At 42.5% G+C, this 23,121-nt stretch overlaps 2 protein-coding genes across 3 annotated transcripts in view; one reads left to right on the forward strand and one right to left on the reverse strand.

Moving 5' to 3' along the window:
- The window catches only part of LOC307120608 (histone H3.2), a gene marked incomplete at its 3' end in the record, with an annotated part of 447,270 nt that overhangs the window by 378,596 nt on the left and 45,553 nt on the right, over window positions 1–23,121 (forward strand). The window lies entirely within an intron of this gene.
- The window catches only part of LOC307120113 (Fc receptor-like protein 5), a 315,523-nt gene that overhangs the window by 272,168 nt on the left and 20,234 nt on the right, over window positions 1–23,121 (reverse strand). For both annotated transcript variants that reach the window (XM_079806982.1, XM_079806984.1), the window contains exons 3-4: window positions 21,576–21,842; window positions 14,426–14,710 (exon numbers count right to left, since the gene is read on the reverse strand). In XM_079806982.1, the coding sequence (XP_079663108.1) occupies window positions 14,426–14,710; window positions 21,576–21,842 (552 nt within the window). The remainder of the gene's footprint in view (window positions 1–14,425; window positions 14,711–21,575; window positions 21,843–23,121) is intronic.

Here is a 23,121-nt window from a genome sequence, read left to right on the forward strand (position 1 = left end):
CTGCTAAAGCCAAACCCTTGTTCGATCTTCTCTCAAAGACAGGCACAAAGGGCTCCAGAGGCAGAAGGAGGAAACTCGCGTCAAAGGCTGTATGCATTAAGCTCTTACCAACAGATTGGACGGACAAATGCCAGAAAGCATTTGACACTTTGAAGGAAGACCTTCTCACAAGTGTAACGCTAGCACACCCGGACTTTGAACGTGACTTCATACTGGCTGTAGATGCCTCGTTCGATGGATTGGGTGCTGTTCTTTCCCAGATCCCGGAGGGTAGCACTATGGCCCGGCCGGTGGCATTTGCTAGCAAGACGCTGTCGCGTTCTCAGATGAATTACCCAGCTCACAGGCTGGAATTCCTCGCACTTAAGTGGGCGATTTGCGACAAGTTCCATTATTGGTTAAAGGGGCGTAATTTTACAGCTTGGACGGATAACAATCCCCTCACCTACATACTCACCAAGCCGAGACTTGACGCTTGCGAGCAACGCTGGGTTGCTAAGCTAGCCTCCTTCAGCTTCGACCTGAGATATGTACCCGGTTCTAAAAACATAGTCGCAGACGCGTTGAGCAGAGAACCTTTTGTCCAGTCCAGTGTAAGTCATCGACTCGTCACAGAACCTTACCAGTCTTTGCTTAATCAGGTTGATGGAGTTGTAGATCAAGTCGTCCAAGATTCCTTCCGACTTACCACTAACTGTCAAGTACTGAGTCTTGCTGATGATTCTTCTGGTGCAGCTGGAGTTGGCAGTCGATGTCAGGTGTCTACAGATGCTTTGAGTTCAAAGGATGTAGCTGCAGTATTAGGCGCACATTGTTCTGGTGGTGTAGGACAATTCATGGGCGTTGAATCCATTCCGCCCTTCCTTGATGTGGACCAGACTGCTGCACTCAATGCAAGCACACTTTCAGCCGCACAAGAACAGGATACAGCTGTGAGTAGAGCACTCTTTTATGTTCAGAGGCACCGACGTCCTGACAAGCGTGAACGTGCTAGTGAGCCTCGTACTGTACTGAGACTTCTTAAGCATTGGACTAAACTTACCATCAGAGACGGCATACTTTTCAAAGTCAAAAGAGACAATCAAATGAACAAAAAGTTGCATCAATTCATTGTCCCGGATGCTTTAAAACCACAAGTGCTTCATGGTTTGCATGATACAGCTGGTCATCAAGGGCGCTCCAGGACTCTGTCATTGGCCAGACAACGATTCTTTTGGACAGGCATGGAACACGACATAGCGACTTATGTGAGGAACTGCATGCGATGCATTGTAGGCAAGACACCTGAACCGAAAGATCGTGCTCCCCTTGAGAACATACGCACCTCTGAGCCGATGGAACTCATCTGCATTGATTTCTGGACAGCAGAGCAGGGTGATAAGAGTGTGGATGTCTTGGTAGCAACAGACCATTTCACCAAATTAGCCTACGCCTTTCCCTGTAAGAACCAGTCTGCAAAGCAGGTTGCTCATCATTTATGGAATGGTCTCTTCTGCATTTATGGATTCCCTAGACGTGTGCATTCCGATCAAGGTCCAAGTTTTGAGAGCAAACTGATGAAGGAATTGCTTAATATGGCGGGTGTCAATAAATCACACACCACTCCTTACCACCCAATGGGAAATGGGATCACTGAACGCTTCAACAGAACCTTAGGGAACATGATAAGAGCCTTGCCTCCCCAGTCCAAAGCCAAGTGGCCACAGTCTTTGCAGATGCTGACATTCTGTTATAACTGCACCGTTCACGAGACCACAGGCTTTGCGCCTTTCTATCTGATGTTCGGGAGAGTTCCGCGTCTTCCAATTGATGTGATGTTCCAACATGTCCTGAGGGATGATGCTGTTGTGAAGTATTCAGATTTCGTATCCAAGCTTAAATGTGACCTTGGTGAAGCTGCAAAAATTGCACAGAAGCACAGTTCAACTGAGCAAGCCCGGCATGCAAGGATCTATAATCGCAAAGTAAAGGGATCACCTTTGACCATGGGCGACAGAGTCCTTCTGGCGAATCGTGGTGAGCGTGGCAAACGGAAAATTGCAGACAAGTGGGAGTCCAACCTCTATGAAGTGATGTCAGTGAGATCGCCCATCAATGTCTATCATATAAGAGACACTGAAACAGGCAGAGAAAAGATTGTGCACAGGAATCTCTTACTCCCTGTTAACTTTTTGTACAAAGATGAAGTTGATTTACCATCTAAGTCTCATTCAAGTGATTCAACTGCAGACTTACCTGATCTTCCTGAGAGTGATGTAAGAACAGCTCACTGGGTTATGCAGTCAGATCAGCACGACAGCCCTGATAATGAGAGTGACTTAGTTGCTTTGTCCAGAGTTCAGTGTTCTTTGGATGTGCAGAATTCCAATTCGGAGGCAGACTCTGATACCTGTAACAGCTCTGTACACATTGAATTGGGAAGTGACATTCCGCAGTTGTTAGATAAAGGACTACCTCCTGACGATGAGATAGATCAGAGTTCCTCTCAGCACTCCTTGACAACGCCAGTTTTTCCACTTTCACATGTAGTCAATAACCCTGTTCCGGATACAGTTGACCCTGTAATTTGCAATCAACCAGATCACTTTCAGACAGGCACAATTAGGTCTAGGGCTGGTAGGGCCATTAAACCTCCACAAAGATTGATTTGTGAGATGAATAGTCAGTTTGTGCATGATTCGTCACCACCAGTGATTTCTCTTTTTGATGTGGTGAAAAGCCTTTTTCATGGGTAAATTATGAGTTGGACTTTGTTTTGAGTGGAGATTTTGTCATTTAAGTCATTTCAATCCTTGAATTGTGTACGCGAAGAGAGGTGTTTAGGGCATCTCTTTAGTCTATGTTAGGTCTGGATTTTGGTACCGGTCCATACTTGCATACTTCCTATGGAGGAATTTTGTAATTGATATTTACATTACAGTGTGTCAAGGAGTTTCACACATTATTTTTTTTTTTTCTCTTTCCCTTTTCTGGTTCTTGTATTAAGTTTTCGGTACAGGCGCTTCCCCAGTTTAGCATAATTTAAGGGGGGTGCATGTAACGGAGTGTAAATGGTTAAATAATGCATAAATGGGGACAGCGCCATCTGTAGGCATGCGTGATGGCACGTAGCGTGTGGAATGAGGACCGCCCACAGCAGAACTAACGAGACATGCTGTGGGTAAGTTGCACGTTTGTAGCAGGCAGAGAATTATCAGTTAAAAGTGTGCAAAACGCATAAATACTTGCTCTGTTGTGAATTTTTCCTTCAATGAACTCCTCAGTGAACTGTTTATATGCGTTTGGCGTCGAATGTGTTATTTTATAGTGATTTATTTTGACCTTGTATTACGTGGCACAATCGTAATTCATTTGTGCATTGTCTTATGTTTTATGTAGAACTGATTTATTCTCCATGCATTGGATCCCTCATTTCCATGTTGTTTCCTCATTGTGCAGGTATGTTTGTAAAATGTGTTGTTTTATGGATTAATTGTTTTATTCATGTATTTTGCATGTTCACCGCTAGGTGGGGATGTTTCCCTTTATATTGAATTTAATTGAATTGTTCTGTTTTCATTGAGTTGATTTGTGATTAATTCATTGGAAATGTTTATTATAACTTCTCAGCTTCAAAAATGATCCACTATACGATCACAAAGATAAAATATTTCATGAGTTAAAATGGATTAAAAAAAGATAATTGTTTTAAATACAGCAGAACTAACGAGACATGCTGTGGAACTGATTTATTCTCCATGCATTGGATCCCTCATTTCCATGTTGTTTCCTCATTGTGCAGCCCCACTCAGCAGAAAGACCGCCCAGGCAAGACCGTCACACGTGCATTGAATGAATTCCCGTGTTTCGCCAGGAGATGGCATCGACTCTTTAAGACCAATGATACTGGGCCCACTCACTTGTATCGTCTCTAATTGAGCACGTCTGTTTACATACCCTGATAAACACTGATTTAACGCGTTAGAAGCTTTATTTTCACTTTTCTAAATTTTTCTTCATATTCATTGAAAATAAATGCCTTTCCGATCTGATATGTGATGGAAAAAATTATCAGTGCGAGTTTGGCAAAAGGCAGATTCGAACCTCTGATCAATTTGCATCAAATCTTAAGGCCATGCGCCTTACCCCTAAACTATTGCTGCTGATGAAGATTGTATATTCCGCAGGTGTCTCTTCCTTAACCAGACGTTTAAACAAGCCTATATATTTAAATATATTTTTTGTAAATTGCGTCTTCTCCAGTAAAATGTTTCTTTTAAAGGACCCACGGACATTTTTTTGCTTCTGACGCCCATAATATAAATAGTAGCCTACTATAAAGTATGAAATATATAGACCTACTATACTATATATATATATATATATATATTATACTATATACAAATATTAAATATTTTTTTTTAATTAAATGCTTATTAGTTACTTTATTATTCCCCTTTCCAAGTAAGTTCAGTGCCACACAAGTAAAGAGTTATAGGGTTAACTTTAAGCTTGTTGGCTCGTTTTTGGAGTAGTGGAGTAATGGAGAATGAGGCTACAGGGCGAAGTTAATTCATTCCGGACGCGACTCTCACAGTGCGTTGAGAGTACACCGCCTGGTTGAGTGAGAGAACGATTCAAAAGCTTAAGGAGTTGTTTCTCGTTTGCTCTCGAAATGCTCTTGCGGGACTTTGCTGTCATACGCCGATCGGGCATCGAACAAGCATATTCTCCAGTGAGTACATCTACTGTACACTCGTTATTGCGGTGCATTGTGGGATTGAATGAGTGCACTCAAAAACGTTCACTATTGTTTCGGACACCACTACAAATGGATGTTCACTCAAATAGTGCCCTATTTAAGGGTATAGGGGGCGATTTCGAACACAGCCTCTGGGTTAAGCACATGCACTCCAACTATGAAAAGCCATGATCAATGGAGCTCCGAAATTACGATTCACCATGGCAACAGCACCCAACAAAAAGACGTTCCCATACTTCCGGGTCAATATGTAAGTTTAATTCTTAATTATTTTAATTAAGTTTAATTTTCATGGTATCCAAAAGGCAAAAAAAGAATGTGGCAGCAGCAAAAAATAAAAAATAAAAACATAATTCAATCAGGTAAAGCTTTAAAGTCCCTGTAAAGTCAAAACTAAACATGTGTTCTGAGTTCCTCACACCACAGATAAATGTGTTATTAACCACCCAGCCAAATTTGAATCATAAAAAAATCCGGGAAGTACATAAAATAACTTATTAAAAACCTGAAAAAATGAGCAGCATTCTCTGCTCTCAAACGCTGGGGGTGTGTCCGCTGTCGGCGCCAAAACCACGCCCACTCGCGGGAAAGCGGCAGTAGAAACACAAGACAACACTCACTGATCACGAGCGTCTATGATCACAATGCACCAGATGTCGGCGGGACGGGAGGATGAAGGCCTGGGCGGGGGATAGTCGGTTCTGCAGCGGATTATGAGTGAATCCCAGTTGTCTCCGGTGAAAGTTTGTAAAGCGAACCGGTGTAAAGTCACTGCAGAGGTAGGTGTCTGTGATGATCCTCAGCTCTCCATCAAGGTTGCTGTTCACAAAATTAATCCACCTCTTCATCGTTTTTGTTTTGTAAGCTGTTATGTAAGTTGTTGACTATAGTAACTAACAGTACTAACAGTAACTCGCGATCGAACTGATGCGAATGTGCTCCAGTTATGATCGTGTTAGGGGAGGAGCCAGGCTCGGTGGCTCCAGTGCATCATCGAGCCACCGTTTTAGCCCCGCCCAGAAAATCCTGAACACAGCAACGGTGAAAAACTGTTTATCGGTCTAACTTCTGAATTCAGTACTTCATAGTTCACAGTCTTTGTAATGTGTTTCAGCAATACATTTCTAACATTTATAATGTGTTTAGAAACAAATCTCAGAATTGCCTTTACAGGGACTTTAAGCATAAAATGTTCACGGGTTTTACATTTTAAATAAACATCATTCAGTGTCCAATGTGCAGCAGCTTTTCCCACATAGACCCTTTTCACTGTGATGACGTGTTTTAACAGTCATCAATATCATAAATCCTTCAACGTTTTTTGTATATATTTTGTTTTAATGTATGTACATTTATAACTAATACTTTGTATTATATTACTTTTGCATCAAATTACAAAAAACAAGTTACCACTACTGCATTTATATTTCTCTCTTTCCACTTCCGTTATCAAACTCACTCTATTTTTTCCCTCTTTTTGAAAGTTGTGAAATCACTATTGTGGAGTTCCCCTTCAAGGGAACTCGAGCTGCGTCACCGCTTTGGGAACGCCTCTGCGTGATTGCGTCGTGAAGCACGTATGTCATCAGTCCAATAGAGAGACGGAACGTCATAGGCGGGTGACGTCATAGACCCGGAAGCTATAAAGCACACCGGCAAACACACGCCGTTAGCTTCTGTTGCCTTCAACAAGCGCTCTGTGTAATATCTGTCCAAAGTGTCTTTGTGTTGTGTCTGAGTTCAGACTGTTCCTGTTTCGTTTGCACTCCCACCACATTGATTTAGAGAGAAAAAAGTATGACGAGCGAACAGCGTTACAGACAGTGTGTTCCTCCCTGCTCACGCTACATCACGAGCGGGGATACACACACGATGTGCGTTGTTTGTTTGGGAGAGCAGCATGCGCAGTCGGCACTCGAGGGTGCCGGCTGCGAGCATTGTGAGGCTCTGCCTCTTCGCGTGCTGCGATCCCGCCGGGTGCTCTTCGAGGAGGGCGTCCCGGTTAACGTTCCCCATGGCACGGGTCCCGCTGCTGCTGAGGCTCAGCGGCGACTCATGTCGTGGGGTTCGCAAAAGGATCTGACGGAGGGGATGGAGACGGGCCCCGCCCTATCTCTTCCTTCACCCGCCAGATCCAGCGCTGTCTCTCTGGGATCGGGAGCCCGCTCTGCGGATTCTCCCGCCCGGGGAGCGGCCGCGATACTGCAGCTATCTTCCTCCGAGGAGGTTGATGTCTGTAGCATCGATGCAGGGGGTGGAGACTCGTCACTTCATTCCCCTGCAAGTGAGGAGCTCATGGAGGTGCTGAGCAGAGCGGTGGCCAGACTACACATTGACTGGCCACATGAACATCATGAGCGAGCTGCCGTAAAAAGCAGACTCGACGAGCGCTTTCTCCCCACGCGCTCTGTTCAGCCTCCTCGTAGGAGTCTGCCGTTTTTCCCGGACCTCCACACCGAGGTGTCGAGGTCTTGGAAGCGGCCCGTGTCTGCACGCATTTTCACCCCGCAAACGTCTGTTTATAGTAATATCGCGGGGTGTAAGAGACACGGTTATGGTCAGCTGCCTCGGGTTGAACAGACGCTTGCGAGCCATCTGTCACCCGAGCCTGCGTCGACCGTAAAGGCTCCGACTTTGCCCACAAAACCTCTTAAAGTGACATCATCTTTTGTGGGCAAAGCATACTCGGCAGCAGGTCAAGCCGCCGCGTGTCTGCACACGATGTCCATTGTGCAGGCATATCAGGCTGATCTGTTAAGGGACCTGTGGGAAAGCCATGAGATCGGAGTCGATACTATAAATGAACTTCGATCGACTGCCGATCTCGCTCTCCGTGCCACCAAGGAGACGGCCCGATGCGTCGGCCGTTCTATGGCAGCCCTAGTGGCCACGGAGAGGCATTTATGGCTGAACCTTACGGACATTAAGGAAAGGGACAAGAGCTTTTTGCTTGATGCGCCGCTGTCTCCGGAGGGCCTGTTCGGTGACGCTGTCACCACGGTTACCGACAGGTTCCTGGAAGCGAAAAAACAGGCAGCGGCGCTCAAGCAGTTCCTTCCCCGTAAGCCCCAGGTCTCGTCTGCTGCTGGGCGGGAGCAGCAGATGCCGAGTACGAGCTCCTCGCACAGGGCGCAGCAAAAAGTGAGTGTCGCCACTCGTACACCCCCGCAGAAAGGGTCGTCGGGTGCGCGGCGCTCACAGGCGCAGCCTTCTAACCCCAGGGCTGATCTGAGGACAGTCATTGTGGCGAGGAAGGCTGCGTCAAAGAAGTCCTGACGCCTCTGGGCCCAGGACAGTGAGGGTGATCCCCCCCGGCACTCGGGCGGGGTTGGCGGACTGACCCCGTGAGGGTACCGCGGACGCACGGGTACCGTGTACAGCGGTAAGCACCGAGCGCCCGCGGTACCCTCACGGGGTCAGTCCGCCAACCCCGCCCGAGTGCCGGGGCGCGGAGGGGCCCCGCGGGTCATTCGAGGATGGCCCGCACCCTCTTTGGAGGGAAATTATGCCGTCGAGTCAGTCGTTCCCTGCCGGTTCGCCGCTTCAGGGCACTGCACTCGCGGTGCAGAGTACATCAGAGGCCAGCCTCGAGAGGCTGGTTCCCTTAGTAGATTTTGTGTCAGAGTGGGAAAATCTGCCTCACATATCTCGTTGGGTCCTGCGATGTGTAAAGTTGGGGTACGCGATTCAGTTCAGATGCCGTCCCCCCAGCTTCAAAGGGGTCCTCTCCACTGTGGTGGACCCGGTGCAGGCTCTGGTGATGACTCAAGAAGTACAGACTCTGCTGCAAAAGGGGGCTATAGAGAGGGTCCCCCCCCCGGACAGGGAGTCAGGCTTTTACAGCCGGTACTTCATAGTGCCAAAGAAGGATGGTGGGCTGCGCCCCATCTTGGATCTTCGCGTCCTGAACCGAGCCGTGGAAAAAAAAAGCAAAGCTCAAGTTCAGGATGCTGACACTCAAACAGATCGTGTCTCAGATCAGGTCCGAGGACTGGTTTGTCACGATAGATCTCAAAGATGCATATTTCCATGTCTCCATCCTTCCGCAGCACAGGAAGTTCCTGAGGTTCGCTTTCAGGGGAGAAGCGTACCAATATCGAGTGCTTCCTTTCGGTTTAGCCCTTTCACCCCGCACGTTCACGAAGTGTGTGGACGCTGCTCTGGTCCCCTTGCGTTTGCAGGGGATCCGCATTCTCAATTACATCGACGACTGGCTGATACTAGCACAGTCAGCGCGTCTCGCGGTTCAGCATCGAGATGTTGTTCTCGCGCATATGAGGAGGTTGGGGCTGAGGCTCAACTCCAAGAAGAGTGTTCTCTCTCCTGTGCAGAAGATCACTTATCTCGGGGTGAGTTGGGATTCGGTCGCTATGCAGGCTCGTCTGTCGGAGCCTCGCGTGGGGTCGATCCTCTCAGCTGTGAAAGGGGTGAAGCTAGACCAGCCGCTCACTGTGAAGCAGTTTCAGAGACTGTTGGGTCTGATGGCAGCCGCGTCCAATGTTATTCCTTCAGGCCTGCTGTTCATGAGGCCGCTACAGTGGTGGCTCAAGACCAGGGGTTTTTCCCCGAGGGGGAACCCCTTTCGCGTAATCAAGGCAACGCGGCGGTGTCTCCGCACCTTGGTTATGTGGAAGGACCCCAGGTTCCTGACCCAGGGCCCGTCGCTGGGGGCACCGTGTCAGCGTACTTCTCTGACCACGGATGCCTCCCTGACGGGCTGGGGGGCGACCATGAGTGGTCCCTCGGCCCAGGGTCTGTGGCAGGAGCACCAGCGTTCGTGGCATATAAATTGCCTGGAAATGTTGGCGGTGTTTCAGGCTCTGAAGCACTTCCTGCCGCATCTCAGGGGCCATCATGTGCTTGTACGCACAGACAGCACATCGGTGGTCTCCTACATCAACCATCAGGGGGGTTTGAGGTCCCGTCGCTTATACAAGCTGGCGCGCCTTATCCTCCTCTGGGCTCAGGGGAAACTACTGTCAGTCAGGGCTATGTACATTCCTGGGCGGTTGAACATCGAAGCAGATATCCTGTCGAGGCAGGGGCCAAGGCCCGGGGAGTGGAGACTCCACACCGATGTGGTGGAGCTCCTTTGGGAGAAGTTCGGCAGGGCCCAAGTGGACCTGTTCGCCACTCACGAGAACTCTCATTGTCATCTGTGGTTCTTTTCCCCCGATCGCTCTGCTTCCGGGAGTTCTAGAGAGAGTGCGCCGAGACGGGGCCCGTCTCCTGCTAGTAGCCCCGTTTTGGCCGGGCCGGGTATGGTTCTCGGATCTGGTGTCTCTTCTCGACGGCTCTCCCCTGGAGATCCCGTTCAGGAGGGACCTTCTCTCTCAGGCGGGCGGAGTTTTTGTTCACCCCCGCCCGGAGTTGTGGAAACTGTGGGCTTGGCCTCTGAGGGGGCCCAGCTCATAAGTTCCGGTCTCTCAACTGAGGTTGTTGAGACCATTCTACACTCCAGAGCTCCTTCTACGAGGAAACTGTACTACCTAAAGTGGAGACTCTTCACCTTATGGTGTCGAGATCACCTGCGGGATCCAGTTAACTGCCCTGCGAGCGTGGTGCTGGAGTTCCTGCAGGAGAGATTCTCTGCTGGGTTAGCCCCCTCCACACTAAAGGTGTACGTGGCGGCCATAGCTGCTTACCACACTCCTTTGAGTGGAGTTTCTTTAGGGCGACACCCTCTAGTAACCAGAGGTGGACAGTAACGAAGTACATTTACTTGAGTACTGTACTTAAGTACACTTTTTGAGTATTTGTACTTTACTGAAGTATTATTTTTTAGGGAAACTTTTACTTTAACTTTACTACATTTGAAAGACAAATATCGTACTTTTTACTCCACTACATTTCTATTAAGGCCCAAAGTCAAAAGTCGCTTCTGTAGCAGCTTTGCAAGTCAGTGGATGATTTTTTTTTCTTCTTTAAAAGGTTTTTTTCTTTTTCTTTTTTGCTAAATGTAAATGTCTGGGAGAAAGAGAAGCATAGACATATGGATGAATCTGAAAAAGCATGATGAAGGAGCTCAGTTCAGTCTGGTTTTTGTGCCTCTGAGATGCACGAGTACTGAATAGAGCTTTCTTTTGTGTGTTTTTCGCACTTAAACAGACCAATACACACAAAATGTCAATTTTCATTTTGGGAAGTATTCACGTAAACAAAGTTGATTATGTCTTAAGTGAACGTAAACAGTTGGGGGAATATCGGATGTGTATCAGTGTGTTGGATTTGTGCATTCTGCCTTAAAGTGACAGCAGCTTTGTAAAAAGCTTTGTAACTTTTAAGTATTTAAATTAGTTCAAGGTGGTCGTATGGAGCATCACTAACTGGCTTAAACCACCATGGAATAGCGTGCATTTATACAACAATGCAACAATAATAAAATAATGCATCGACATAAAAAAGGAAATTTACTTTTGATACTTAAGTATTTTTAAAAGCAAGTACTTATGTACTTTTACTTAAGTAAAAATAGTTTTTAACAACTTTGACTTGTAACGGAGTAATATTTGACTAGTAGTACTTTTACTTTTACTCAAGTAATGAAGTTGTGTACTTTGTCCACCTCTGCTAGTAACTCGTTTCCTCCGTGGAACCTTGAGGCTGAGACCTGTGACACGCACCAGGGTGCCGGCCTGGGACTTATCCATCGTCCTTCAAGGCCTTTCCGAGGCTCCCTTCGAGCCGCTCGAGGAAATTTCTGAAAAGTTTCTCACTTTCAAAACTATATTTCTTCTTGCTATTTCTTCTCTTAAAAGAATTGGGGACTTGCAAGCCCTCTCTGTCGCACCCTCGTGCTTGGAGTTTGCCCCGGGTATGGCTAAGGCCTTTCTCTCTCCGAGGCTCGGGTATATTCCTAAGGTCCTCACTAATCCTGTGAGACCTATTGTGCTCCAGGCCTTTTGTCCTCCTCCCTTTGTGACGTCAGACCAGGAAAGGTTAAATCTGCTTTGTCCAGTTCGCGCTTTAGACGCCTATGTCCACAGAGCTGCCCTGTGGAGGAAAACTGATCAGTTATTTGTTTGCTACGGACCTCCATCCCGTGGGGGTCCGGTGTCAAAGCAGAGGATGAGCAAGTGGGTAGTCGAGGCTATCTCACTGGCTTATGTGGCGGCCGGACAGCCCTCTCCTTTGGCTGTTCGGTCCCACTCCACTAGGAGTATGGCTGCTTCTCAAGCTCTCTTGGCAGGGGCCTCCCTGCAGGAAGTGTGTGATGCGGCGGGGTGGTCATCGCCGCATACTTTTGTCAGGTTCTATGAACTAGATATTTCTGCTACTCCGGGGTCTCGGGTGCTCGCCTCGTAGTTGTTACAGGCGGGCATCCAGACTCGTATGGGGGCGTGGGTATTCTCGTTCCCAAAGCGGTGACGCAGCTCGAGTTCCCTTGAAGGGGAACGTCTCGGTTACGACTGTAACCTTAGTTCCCTGATAGGGAACGAGACGCTGCGTCACCCGGCCATACTCCTCGCATGCCCGCAAGCGCCTTGTTTCAGGCCTTCTTCAGAAGCTAACGGCGTGTGTTTGCCGGTGTGCTTTATAGCTTCCGGGTCTATGACGTCACCCGCCTATGACGTTCCGTCTCTCTATTGGACTGATGACATACGTGCTTCACGACGCAATCACGCAGAGGCGTTCCCAAAGCGGTGACGCAGCGTCTCGTTCCCTATCAGGGAACTAAGGTTACAGTCGTAACCGAGACGTTTTTCTTTTGCTATTTGAGCAAATGGGGACACAAAAAATATATATTTAATGTATTCTCTCATTCACCGCTATAAAAGTTAACCCGACTATGACGACTTCAGCTTCGGAAAACCCAGAAATGTGAAAAGGGTCTATGCTCTTTTCACATAATGAAATGTTCTCTGATCACACCTGTTACATTTATTAATTAGGGTAATGACATTAAACAGTTGACTTCTACTCAGGCCAGCCAAACACCAGCACCACTGACAGATGAAGAGGAGATGGAGGAAGAATATTAACACCCAACAGGAAAAAGAATAAAGTATTTGTAGGAAATAAATATGACCATAAAAAATGTAAATAAATGTATTTAACAGCTGTGGTGGTCCTTCAATCCCACACAATAATCCGTTTTCAGAAAGTGTGATGATGGGAATATGAGTGTCATCAATGCGTCCAACCACTGGAAATCCTAAAGGAAATTCTAATTATTATGTTCCTTCTAGAGGTTTATCAAGTGAACGTCAGGATCCTGTATAAAAGGACATGCCATTTGTGTCACTTTGACAGTGTCCTCATGATGAAATATGAGCAATGAATGAATGTTCCTGCACTGTAAAAATGCTATTCTTACTATGTATTTTTGTCAAGTGGCTGATAATTTAATTTGTTTTAAGTAAACTTTGCTTACTTTATAGATTTAGATAAAATTTATAATTTTTTGATATGTGTACATGAAATATGACCAAAATACTCAGTAAGAAAAGCGTTTGTGGCGTTTGAATGAATGAATTAAGTATTTAAACACTGCTGGCGCTTTAAAAAGGGGGAGGAGACTGAAAGAAACTCTGGGTTTACCAAAGAAAACCTGCTCCTGACCAGGTTAAGTTCACAGAGTAAGTGACCCTGGTAACTGACTCTGAGTATAAGTTACCTCTCTTTTAGAAACGCGCTTGACTTACCCTGCTTTCTCGGGTTTGACATACCTCCCATTCTGAAACAGAAAACCCAGAGTTTCCCTAATTTCAGGGTTAACATACTCAGAGTTTCCACTTAACCTCCTTTCTGAAACGGGCCCCAGATATATTGTATTCCTATTGTTTATTAGTTGTTTACAGACCACAACATAACTTTCCATAACTTCATACCATCGTAATATTGTAAATGGATATCACTGACTGCCTGACAAATGCTATTAAAGAGAAGTTTGAAGAGGATTTCCTTCTCCTGTGCCTGATTCTCTTACCGGAATCATTGTCCATAATTGTCCGTCTGCAGAACTGAAATGAACTAAAGTTGCTGGAGGTAATACCCCGCAATAATAATGATAGAACGCGTTTTAATGAATGAAGGTAAAACAATACAAATAATGTTAATGAATTAAATATGTATAAAATTACAATGAAGTTTTAGTTCACTCTTACATGTGGTTTAATGCGGCCCGCAGTGAACTTTACAGCTAATAGAGATATTCACGCTCTTTTTTTCTGTTCAGTAAAGTACAGTCAATCACAAACAATGCAGTCCTACTGTACATTTACCTGTAATATAACACCAAATATAGAACATTTATACACAAGACCAGCATGCTAATCCACAACAAACTGATTAATGTAAACTGTAACTGACTGTCATAAAGCTTTGAACGTCGAGCACTGACGTCACTGCCATTACACGACAGGCTGAGAGACGCCACACGTGATCCAACTTAGCCGTTACGCTTTCTCCAATGGGAAGAGATACAGATCCTCTCATCTGCCTATAATAAGACAATCTCTGGTTGTAACTCGTAATGAGAGATTGCTCAAAACGGCACACGAGTCAAAAGAAGTACACTTTGCAAGTCTGTGTGTTCGACTGTGTGCAGACGCTCATGTTGGCTTAAAAATTTATACTTTCGGCTTTAGTGTGAATGAAACATCTGAGAGTCAAAGACTCTTCATTGGATGTGTGATTATACATAGTGGAAAGAGTTCATGAGGACAATGATGTTCAACTCACCCGTCACAGAGAGAGAAACAGCAGAGCTTGATTGTGATGAGTTTGGTCTTCCATCTCTCCGTCCTCCACACGTGAACTGACCCCGATCAGACTCAGCAGCTCCTCTGATAGTGAGAGTGTCTCTGTCTACAGTGTAACGCTCAGACATCTGTAACATCACACTGCCTTTATACCACTCATATCTCCAGTCACTGTGATCAGACTTTATCTCACACTTCAGATTGACTGTCTCTCCAGTGAACACAGATCTGTCTGGTGTCACAGTCACTGTAGATGTGGGTAAAGCTGAGAAGAAACACAGAAACACAAAGTGACTAAAACTCTCTCAGTGAATAAACTGACTGTTCAGAAGGACCTTCAGTGCTAAACGCTGGTTGTTAATGGGAATGTTGCTGGTGTAAACCCTGCAGTGAGTGAACTAACCATCACTATTGTGTCCTTGAGTAAGGCATTGATCAAGGGTTTCCAGAGGGATTTTCTCTAGTTCATGGTGTCATTCTGTGACAGTAATACATTACACTGGTCTTGGTTCTGTGGTGATACATATTCTTCTACCACAGCTAGGGATGCACCGATCCACATTTTTTCACTTCCGATCCAATCCCGAAACCTGAATTTGATATCGGCCGATATCGATACTATTCCGATACCAGAGCTGTATTAATATTATTACTATTATTATCATTATTGTTGATTTTATATGATGCTGAAATAAACTCCTCTCAAAAGACAAGTATGATATGTACGTATTAGGGATGAAACGGTATGGAAATTTCACATCACGATAATATTGACCCAAATTATCACGGTTATCAATTTATATTTGAAAATCAACAAACAACAAATAAATCAAGCAGCTCTAAGCACTTTTTAAAGTTAGATTCTGTGGGATTTCCTTCCTTATAATGGCCGTCGTCAATGGCAATGCATAATGCATAAATCTCTAATATTATATCTCTAATCTCTAATATATAATCTCTAATATTATCTCTGTAAATATATTCTCAAGCAATATTCTCATCAGTGTTCAATCAGCTATGACTCATTTAAATCTAGCATATTTTGTGTAAGAGCCCATACAGTATTCCAGTGAAACAAAGCATATATTTTCATATGATTTGACAGTTTATTTTATTAAATATCAAAAATCCAAAAGGTGTACATCATACCTGACACCTAGATGAACACTTTACAGTCCGTTCTTTGACTAATTCATTCTCTTCAAATGCCATTTAAGTTAGAAATGTGTATATCAATGTTTTATGTAACTTAAGAGACGGTCCCTAAATTCGAGAACGTCAAACAAGCGTTATGCCAGTCATATCAGATGCGCTGTGGTTCTGCTGTGTTTGTTTGAAACTATTTTCGCTGCTGAAATAGAACAAAAACTGTCGATCACTGTATGATGAATGAATCTCCTGCGTACATCGCACACACATCTCTGCTTTGAGTGCAGATTTCAGTGAGTGAGAGCGGCGCACTCTGAACAAAACTCTGCTAATCTGAACGCCTCTGATTATTATATCCATAAACTCAATAGAAACACGTGTGATTGGTTATAATGCGCAACGCGATTATAACATTATGGTCTTCTCAAAAGCAATCTAAGTTCAAAGTGGCTAGTGTGAGTGTTGCACGCCACAGCTGAAATACACACGCAGATGACGATTGTTGAGGTCAAGCCCTGATTATTATCTCTTAAATGTAACCCTAGTCCTGTCTGAACAATGTTTGATAGCGTTCGTTGTGTTGTACGACGCGAGGGAGCTTCCACCTCTCTGAATTACGGTTTTGCCAACATTGTCTTGCTCTGCGGTGTTTCCAGTGTGAAGTATTTCCACACAGCTGACATGTTGGCTAGCCACAATGCTGCTCAATGCTATCCTGCTATCTGGCTGCAAACTGCAGAATGGATTTCCTGAGCGAGGCGTGTCTCATAATCTGTGTCTCATTGAGCCGCGTCTCCGTTCAGGAAATCCATTCCATAGTTTGCAGCCAGATGGTAGACAAGCCGGCGGGAATCACTTTTGGAGTCATTTCAGCAGACAACGTTAAAGCACAGACATGGTGCATTCTCCGCAGGTTGGATCGGGAAAATCCGATACGTGAATTACACTGGTATCAGTCCCAATACTGATACTGGATCGGCCCCATTCATTTCCTATGGGGGTAATTTTTGACCCGAAGGTCCTGAATGTGACTATATATTTTCTTTACGACCACTTAGACTTTTGAAATCCTGTCCCCAATTTTTTTGGGTGTTCATATACCAAGTACCAGTAAAGTCACCAAGATTCGGACCATTCCGATGAAGCTACGATTTCTAACATTTATTTATAAAACGCAAGATCCACTATAGTGGTAAAAATGTGCTATTGTGTGATAAAAATGCTCAATGTGTCCACCGGATGGCACCGATCTCATTTAAAAAATAGTTTTCATGAGGCCTAGGCTTGACTCTAAAATGAAATACAGCTTTAATAATAATAATAAAAAAATATTTTAAAAAAAAAATATATATATACATTTTTTATTATATTCAATGGGAAAAAATGGGTCATAATTATTGCATAAATATTAATTATAAATCATAAAATTATCTCAAAACAAAATTTCGTTGAACAAAAATATATTTCATTGATTTTACTCAAATGTTTTTTTTATCTTAATCCCGCCCTCCGGGTCATTTTTGACCCGAAGGTCCTGAGTGTGACCCATAAATGAAGAACCCCAGAGGGTTAAAAACCGTATAAGAGTAAAAACATGACAGCCAGACCTGATGTAAGCAACACAGCTACAACTACTAACATTGATACTGGGTGTGCGCATTATCAAGAATGAACAATAGTCAATCGTATTGGTGGCACCGAGGAGCCCCAAATAAAATTCTGCTTAGGGCCCCATAAGGGCTTGGGCCGGCCCTGGCTGGAGAGCTCAGGTTTAAACAGGAGCTGTTGCATCCATTGTCAGAATATGTTGACAGGAGAACAGGTAATGTTGCTGTACAGTAGATACAGAAATATCTTCAGTGATAAACTTTATGTAATTGTTTACTCATTCGCATTACATGTATTCGTATTCTCTGTAATATTTACAGTATTTCAGTTTTCAGATACGGTTTGAAAAAAAAAATAATGTCATGGAATCAGTACAAAATGCATCAAAGCATTTCTTATTCTGGATCCAATTCTTTGTAAAAAGGCAAATTTGACGCAGCCTATAGAAAGACAACACATGGCACTGGCCATAGGCTACAATGACAAGCAATGGTTCGCTGATTCAGTTCTGTATTGTGTATTTTGTTGTCCATTGTGTAATGATTGACTGAAAGAGCTCATATACTTGTTTGCAAGTTGTGTTTTTTGAAGGCAAATATGCTTTTGTTGTATATTTTAAATGTTTTGGCGCGGTTACAGCCTTTTGCAAACAAAATGTGTGATTTTGACCATGAGTGCCACTGTTTAGGCCTGTGTGTGTTAACCGTTTGGAAAATGTGGAGTTTGAGTCGACAGCTGCATCAAAGCAATCAAGAAAAACTGTAATACAGGCTACAGATGGCACATCAGAAAATACACTACATTAGCTAACTTATGAAAAATAAGATCTATAATGTTTGTAATATCTAGTGTGTTATCAAAAGGTGTGATGAAGTTATGAAATGGTTTTGAGCTAGAACAGAGTTTGCGGATCCAGTAAATGTTCTCGTGTCAGAGACTGAATCTGTACTGTACTGACCTTTACAGATGAAGAGTGAGTTACAGTAATATATTAATCTGTTTATATCATCACATGGCACTGTAATGTAAAACGCTGTATTTGATGCCATCTGTCTCCCTTCATCTGATGAATCTCAATCTGATGTTACCCCGTCATCCACTGTTTCCTCCTTATACTCTATTCTGCTCGATGTTCACAAATTGCAAATCTCTCTATCACACACACACACACACACACACACACACACACACACACACACACACACACACACACACACACACACACACACACACACACACACACAGTCATTCATTTCATTTATTTATTTATAAAGCACAAATAAACACAACAAAAGTTGACCACTGTGCTGTACAAAAGAACAGTAATAATAAAAATAAAGAAAAAATAAATAAAGAAAATAAACAAATACATCACTAAGTTTGAGTTAAAAAGAAACCATACGTTATAATGAATGGAATGCTAGATTAAAAAGATAAGACTGTAACTTTGATTTAAATTCATATATTGACGATGCAGACCTCACAGATAATGAAAGTCTATTCCATATCCTGAGACCGGCCACTGAAAACGCATGGTCACCTCGCAACTTCAATCTTGTTCTAGGATATGACAGTGTAATACTGTCTGAGGATCGCAAACATCTTACTGACTTATTTACATTTAAAAGATCTGACAAATAGGAAGGTGCCAGACCATTTAACGACTTAACCCTTAATCGTCCCTCAAGTAGGGTTTACGTTTGAGTCCCTTGGGGTCAGATAGACCCCAAACTTTTATAGAGCGATTGCAGAAGGAAATATATTTTTTTACATGGAAAACTATATATCATTTTTTTTATTTACTTCTCAACTATACATTTATGCTGTGTTTTTGTGGGTATTTGGTAGTTTTTTACCTATTTACTGCACAAATACTTAACATAAATTGGCTCATTAAAAAATATTTTTTTATGAAAAAAATCACTTGAATGATGATCTTAAATAAATATAAATATAAATAGTTTTTGGACATTGCTCTATGTGTTAGGGATAGAATACCGCCATCTGTAGGTTTGTGGAAAAACTTTAGGAATTATAGTGAAAGAGAAACAGAGAGAGTGCAATGACCACATTATCCACTAGAGGTCCATAGGGAAGTTATGCAAAAGTTAAGCTGCCTTTCATTTTTCTTTTATTTGCCCTTTTCCCTCTTTTTCTCATGATTGTTGCATTTGTGCTCTAGTATTTGTCCTTCATTTATGTATGGAATTTTTTCAGATTTATAACAGTTTTGTTGATTTTATTTGCCAGTTTCTATAAAAATGCTCTCTGTTGCAGTCACACACATGTGTGTGTTTGTGTGTGTGTGTGTGTGTGTGTGTGTGTGTGTGTGTGTGTGTGTTTGCGTGTGTGTGCGTGTGAGTGAACATGCTTGTTCCATATTGCATTTGTGCTCTAGTATTAGTACTTCATTTATGTATGAAAATCTTTCAGATTTATGCCAGTTTTGTTGATTTTATTTGCCAATTTCAATAAAAATGCTCTCTGTTGCAGTCACACACATGTGTGTTTGTGTTTGTGTGTGTGTGTACGTGTGTGTGTATGAGATAGAAAGTTCGTTCTACTTTGTGTTTATGCTCTAGGACCAGACCTTGATATAAATGTGGACATTTTCAGACCTTTAGAACAACCAAATCAAGCCCAGATTTTTTGTGCATGTTTAGATAGATTATTTAGCAAAAGTCACAGAGTCTCATGGCCCTGAGATGAAGGGAACACTTTTTAAAAATGGAGGAAAAGTCCAGTGGGGTCAGCTGGACCCCAAGGGACGATTAAGGGTTAAAAACAAACAACAACATTTTAAATTCAACTCTATAATGCACTGGCAACCAGCTAAGAGACGCTAATATCGAGTAATGTGTTCTCGTTTACGAACCCTGTTAAAAACCTGGCTGCGGCATTTTGGACCATCTGAAGCCTTGAAATAGAGGATTGGGGTAATCCTATATACAAAGAGTTACAGTAATCCAAGTGAGATAAAACAAAAGCATGTATGACTCTTGCGAGGTCTTTAAAAGATAGAAAAGTTCTAACTTTAGACAGAAATTTAAGATGGAAAAAACATGACTTTACTCACAAATTTATATGTTTGTCAAATTTAAGGGACAAATCAAGAACAACTCCCTAATTTTTGACAGTTGGTTTGATATAGGAGTTTAGTTTACCACAATTTATATTTGGATTTCCTTTTCCCACTGAGGGCCCAAAGACAATTGCTTCAGTCTTACTCTCATTTAAGAGCAAAAAATTCAGAGACATCCAAGATTGTACATCAGCTAAGCATGCAAGCAATGTTTCTAAGCCTTGCTTGTCATTATGTTTTAGGGCTAAATAGATTTGGGTGTCATCTGCATAAAAATTAAAATATAGTCGTTAAAAAAATGTATCCTGCAAGTTCTATAGAAACTATGCCTAGAATCAATAAATCTATAGATGTACCAAATGATTGATTGATCAACCATTAAGATCAGTGCATTAAATAATAGACAAATGTATTAAACTGAACGAGAAGAGATGCAAATCAAAAGTTTGACAGTAAGAGCTTTATGAAAGGCAGTTACTGTGAATGAAACATTTATATGAAACACTTGTTTTTGAAACGGATACTTTGTGGTTTTTTGGTATTGTACAAACACAACTGAAAATATGCTGAAATGTTTGAGAAAAGTGCACTTCTGATGATCTGTTGTGATATTAGCACTAAGAGTTTTGAAAATGAACCAATTGCTTGTGAAATTGTGCCAAAGCAATAAAAAAACTAAAATAATATTTCACATCAAACTCACCTTCACAAAAAGAAAGAAAAGCAAACGTGTGTTATCTGGGAACACACTCTGGTCTTGATCTGGGTTTGTGGTTTTGACTCAACACTGATCATCTGTAATTCATCATTCTCTCTGACTTCAGCACAAAACTCATCTGGACTGAACTCAATCGCTCAAGGCCTTTTCTATTCTCATGACACACTCAACACAAATCAAGCCTTTTAATCAAGAATTTTAAATTAAATTAATTAATTAAGTTAAATGTAAGTTTATTTATTAGGTTTATAGATTATTCACTTCAATTTGATGGATGTTTACTATTAATTGAAATGCATAAATCTTGAATAAAAGGCTTAAAAATGTTTTGAGTCGTGAATATCTCCTGTAACTATAGTGACAGTGACTAAAGTAAATATCAAAGATGGAAAGTCACAATTTACATGAGTTTATAATAAACCAGAACCTCCACAAAACACACACAAGACGTGCAGTGACTGAATAATGACTAAAAGTTAATTTCTTCAGTCTCTTCTAACAACAGATGTGGTTGATAAGTGTTGAAATATGGATTTAGATGATCATTAGACAGATGTGAATATGAAGACTCACCTGATACAGTCATTGTAACAGCAGCACTGATGTCTGATGTGTGTGAGTCTGATCTCTCTCCTCTACAGCTGTATTCACCACTGAGAGACACACCAGCTGTGAAACTGAGCTCTGCTGTTGTTGATGATGGATAGACAGATTTTCCATCTCTAAACCAGCTGTAGTATCTCCACTGAGTGTTTCCTCCTCCCTGTATGTCACATGTGAGAGTGACTGTCTCTCCACTGAACACACTCTGATCCGGCTTCACCTTCACTACAGGTTTCACTGAGAAACAGAAGCAAATATTGAAAAGCATTGCAGTGTCGAGATCACTGTCAGGAACTCAAAACTTCTTCATGAGGAAAACACTATACATTAAAAATATAGTTTGCTTGTGAATTGTAATGATTACATCAATATTGTATGTAAGTGTTGGTAAGAACTAAACGAATGTGATCAGGGCCGTGCAGAGAGTTCGTCAGGGGCAGGGGCTCAAATGTAAAAAAGGGGCAATATGTAAATATATATATATATATATATATATATATATATATATATATATATATATATATGTGTGTGTGTGTATATATATATATTTATATGTATGTATATATGTGTGTGTGTATATATATATATATATATATATATATATATATATATATATATATATATATATATATATATATATATATATATATATATATATATATATATATATATATATATATATATGTGTGTGTATATATATATATATATATATATATATACACACACACACACAGGGTTTTTCCTACATTGAAATTTTATTGGCGGCCGCCAAAACAGATTTTTGTCCCGCCAAAGCCTTATTTGATGAGTTATTGTGATTTATGAATGATGTAGTAGATGACTGCTGCGCTTGTTAACCGAGTGACAGAGAGAACGACCAGTGAGCTCCTCCCCCGCTCGCACGCTCTCTGTCTTCAAAATAAGCATTCTTAGCTTTCTAATATTTCACATATCACGTTAATCAAAGTCAAAAGGTCGGAAGACCGAATCCATGTTGCACGTGGCGCTATCAGTCGATGTTTTCCTTTTCCGCTGGGAGTGAATTGCGCTCAAAAAATGTTGACTCTTCTCTGACCAGCTGACATAAACCATACTTTCAATAAACGGGAAACAAATCCTATCCGGTTATGAAGTGTTTTCTGTGTGTTGACAAATCTTTTGCGATGTTCTAACAGACGGGATTCGCACACAACGCGTCTGCTAATGTCCGATTCGCGAACCAATGATTCCTTTGAACCGAATCATTTTAACGACTGGTTAGAACAACTGAACTGTCCAACACTGAACTCACGAATCAGTTGAATCATTTACTCAGAACTAGGGTTGGGAACCGAGAACCGGTTCTTATGCAGAACCGAAACTGATTTTTGAAAAATACCAGAACCGCGCGAAATTCCTAAGTTTCGGTTCCGAAAACGGTTCTGGTGCAATGTGTGTGCGAAGCGCTGGAAGCGTATCCTTTCATAGCGAGTGACAGCCAGTGTTGCCAACTCCGTGATTTTCCCGTTTTCCACTG

The sequence above is a fragment of the Gobio gobio genome, assembly GCF_949357685.1.
Source record: "Gobio gobio genome assembly, chromosome: 2".
Classification (NCBI taxonomy): Eukaryota; Metazoa; Chordata; class Actinopteri; order Cypriniformes; family Gobionidae; genus Gobio; species Gobio gobio.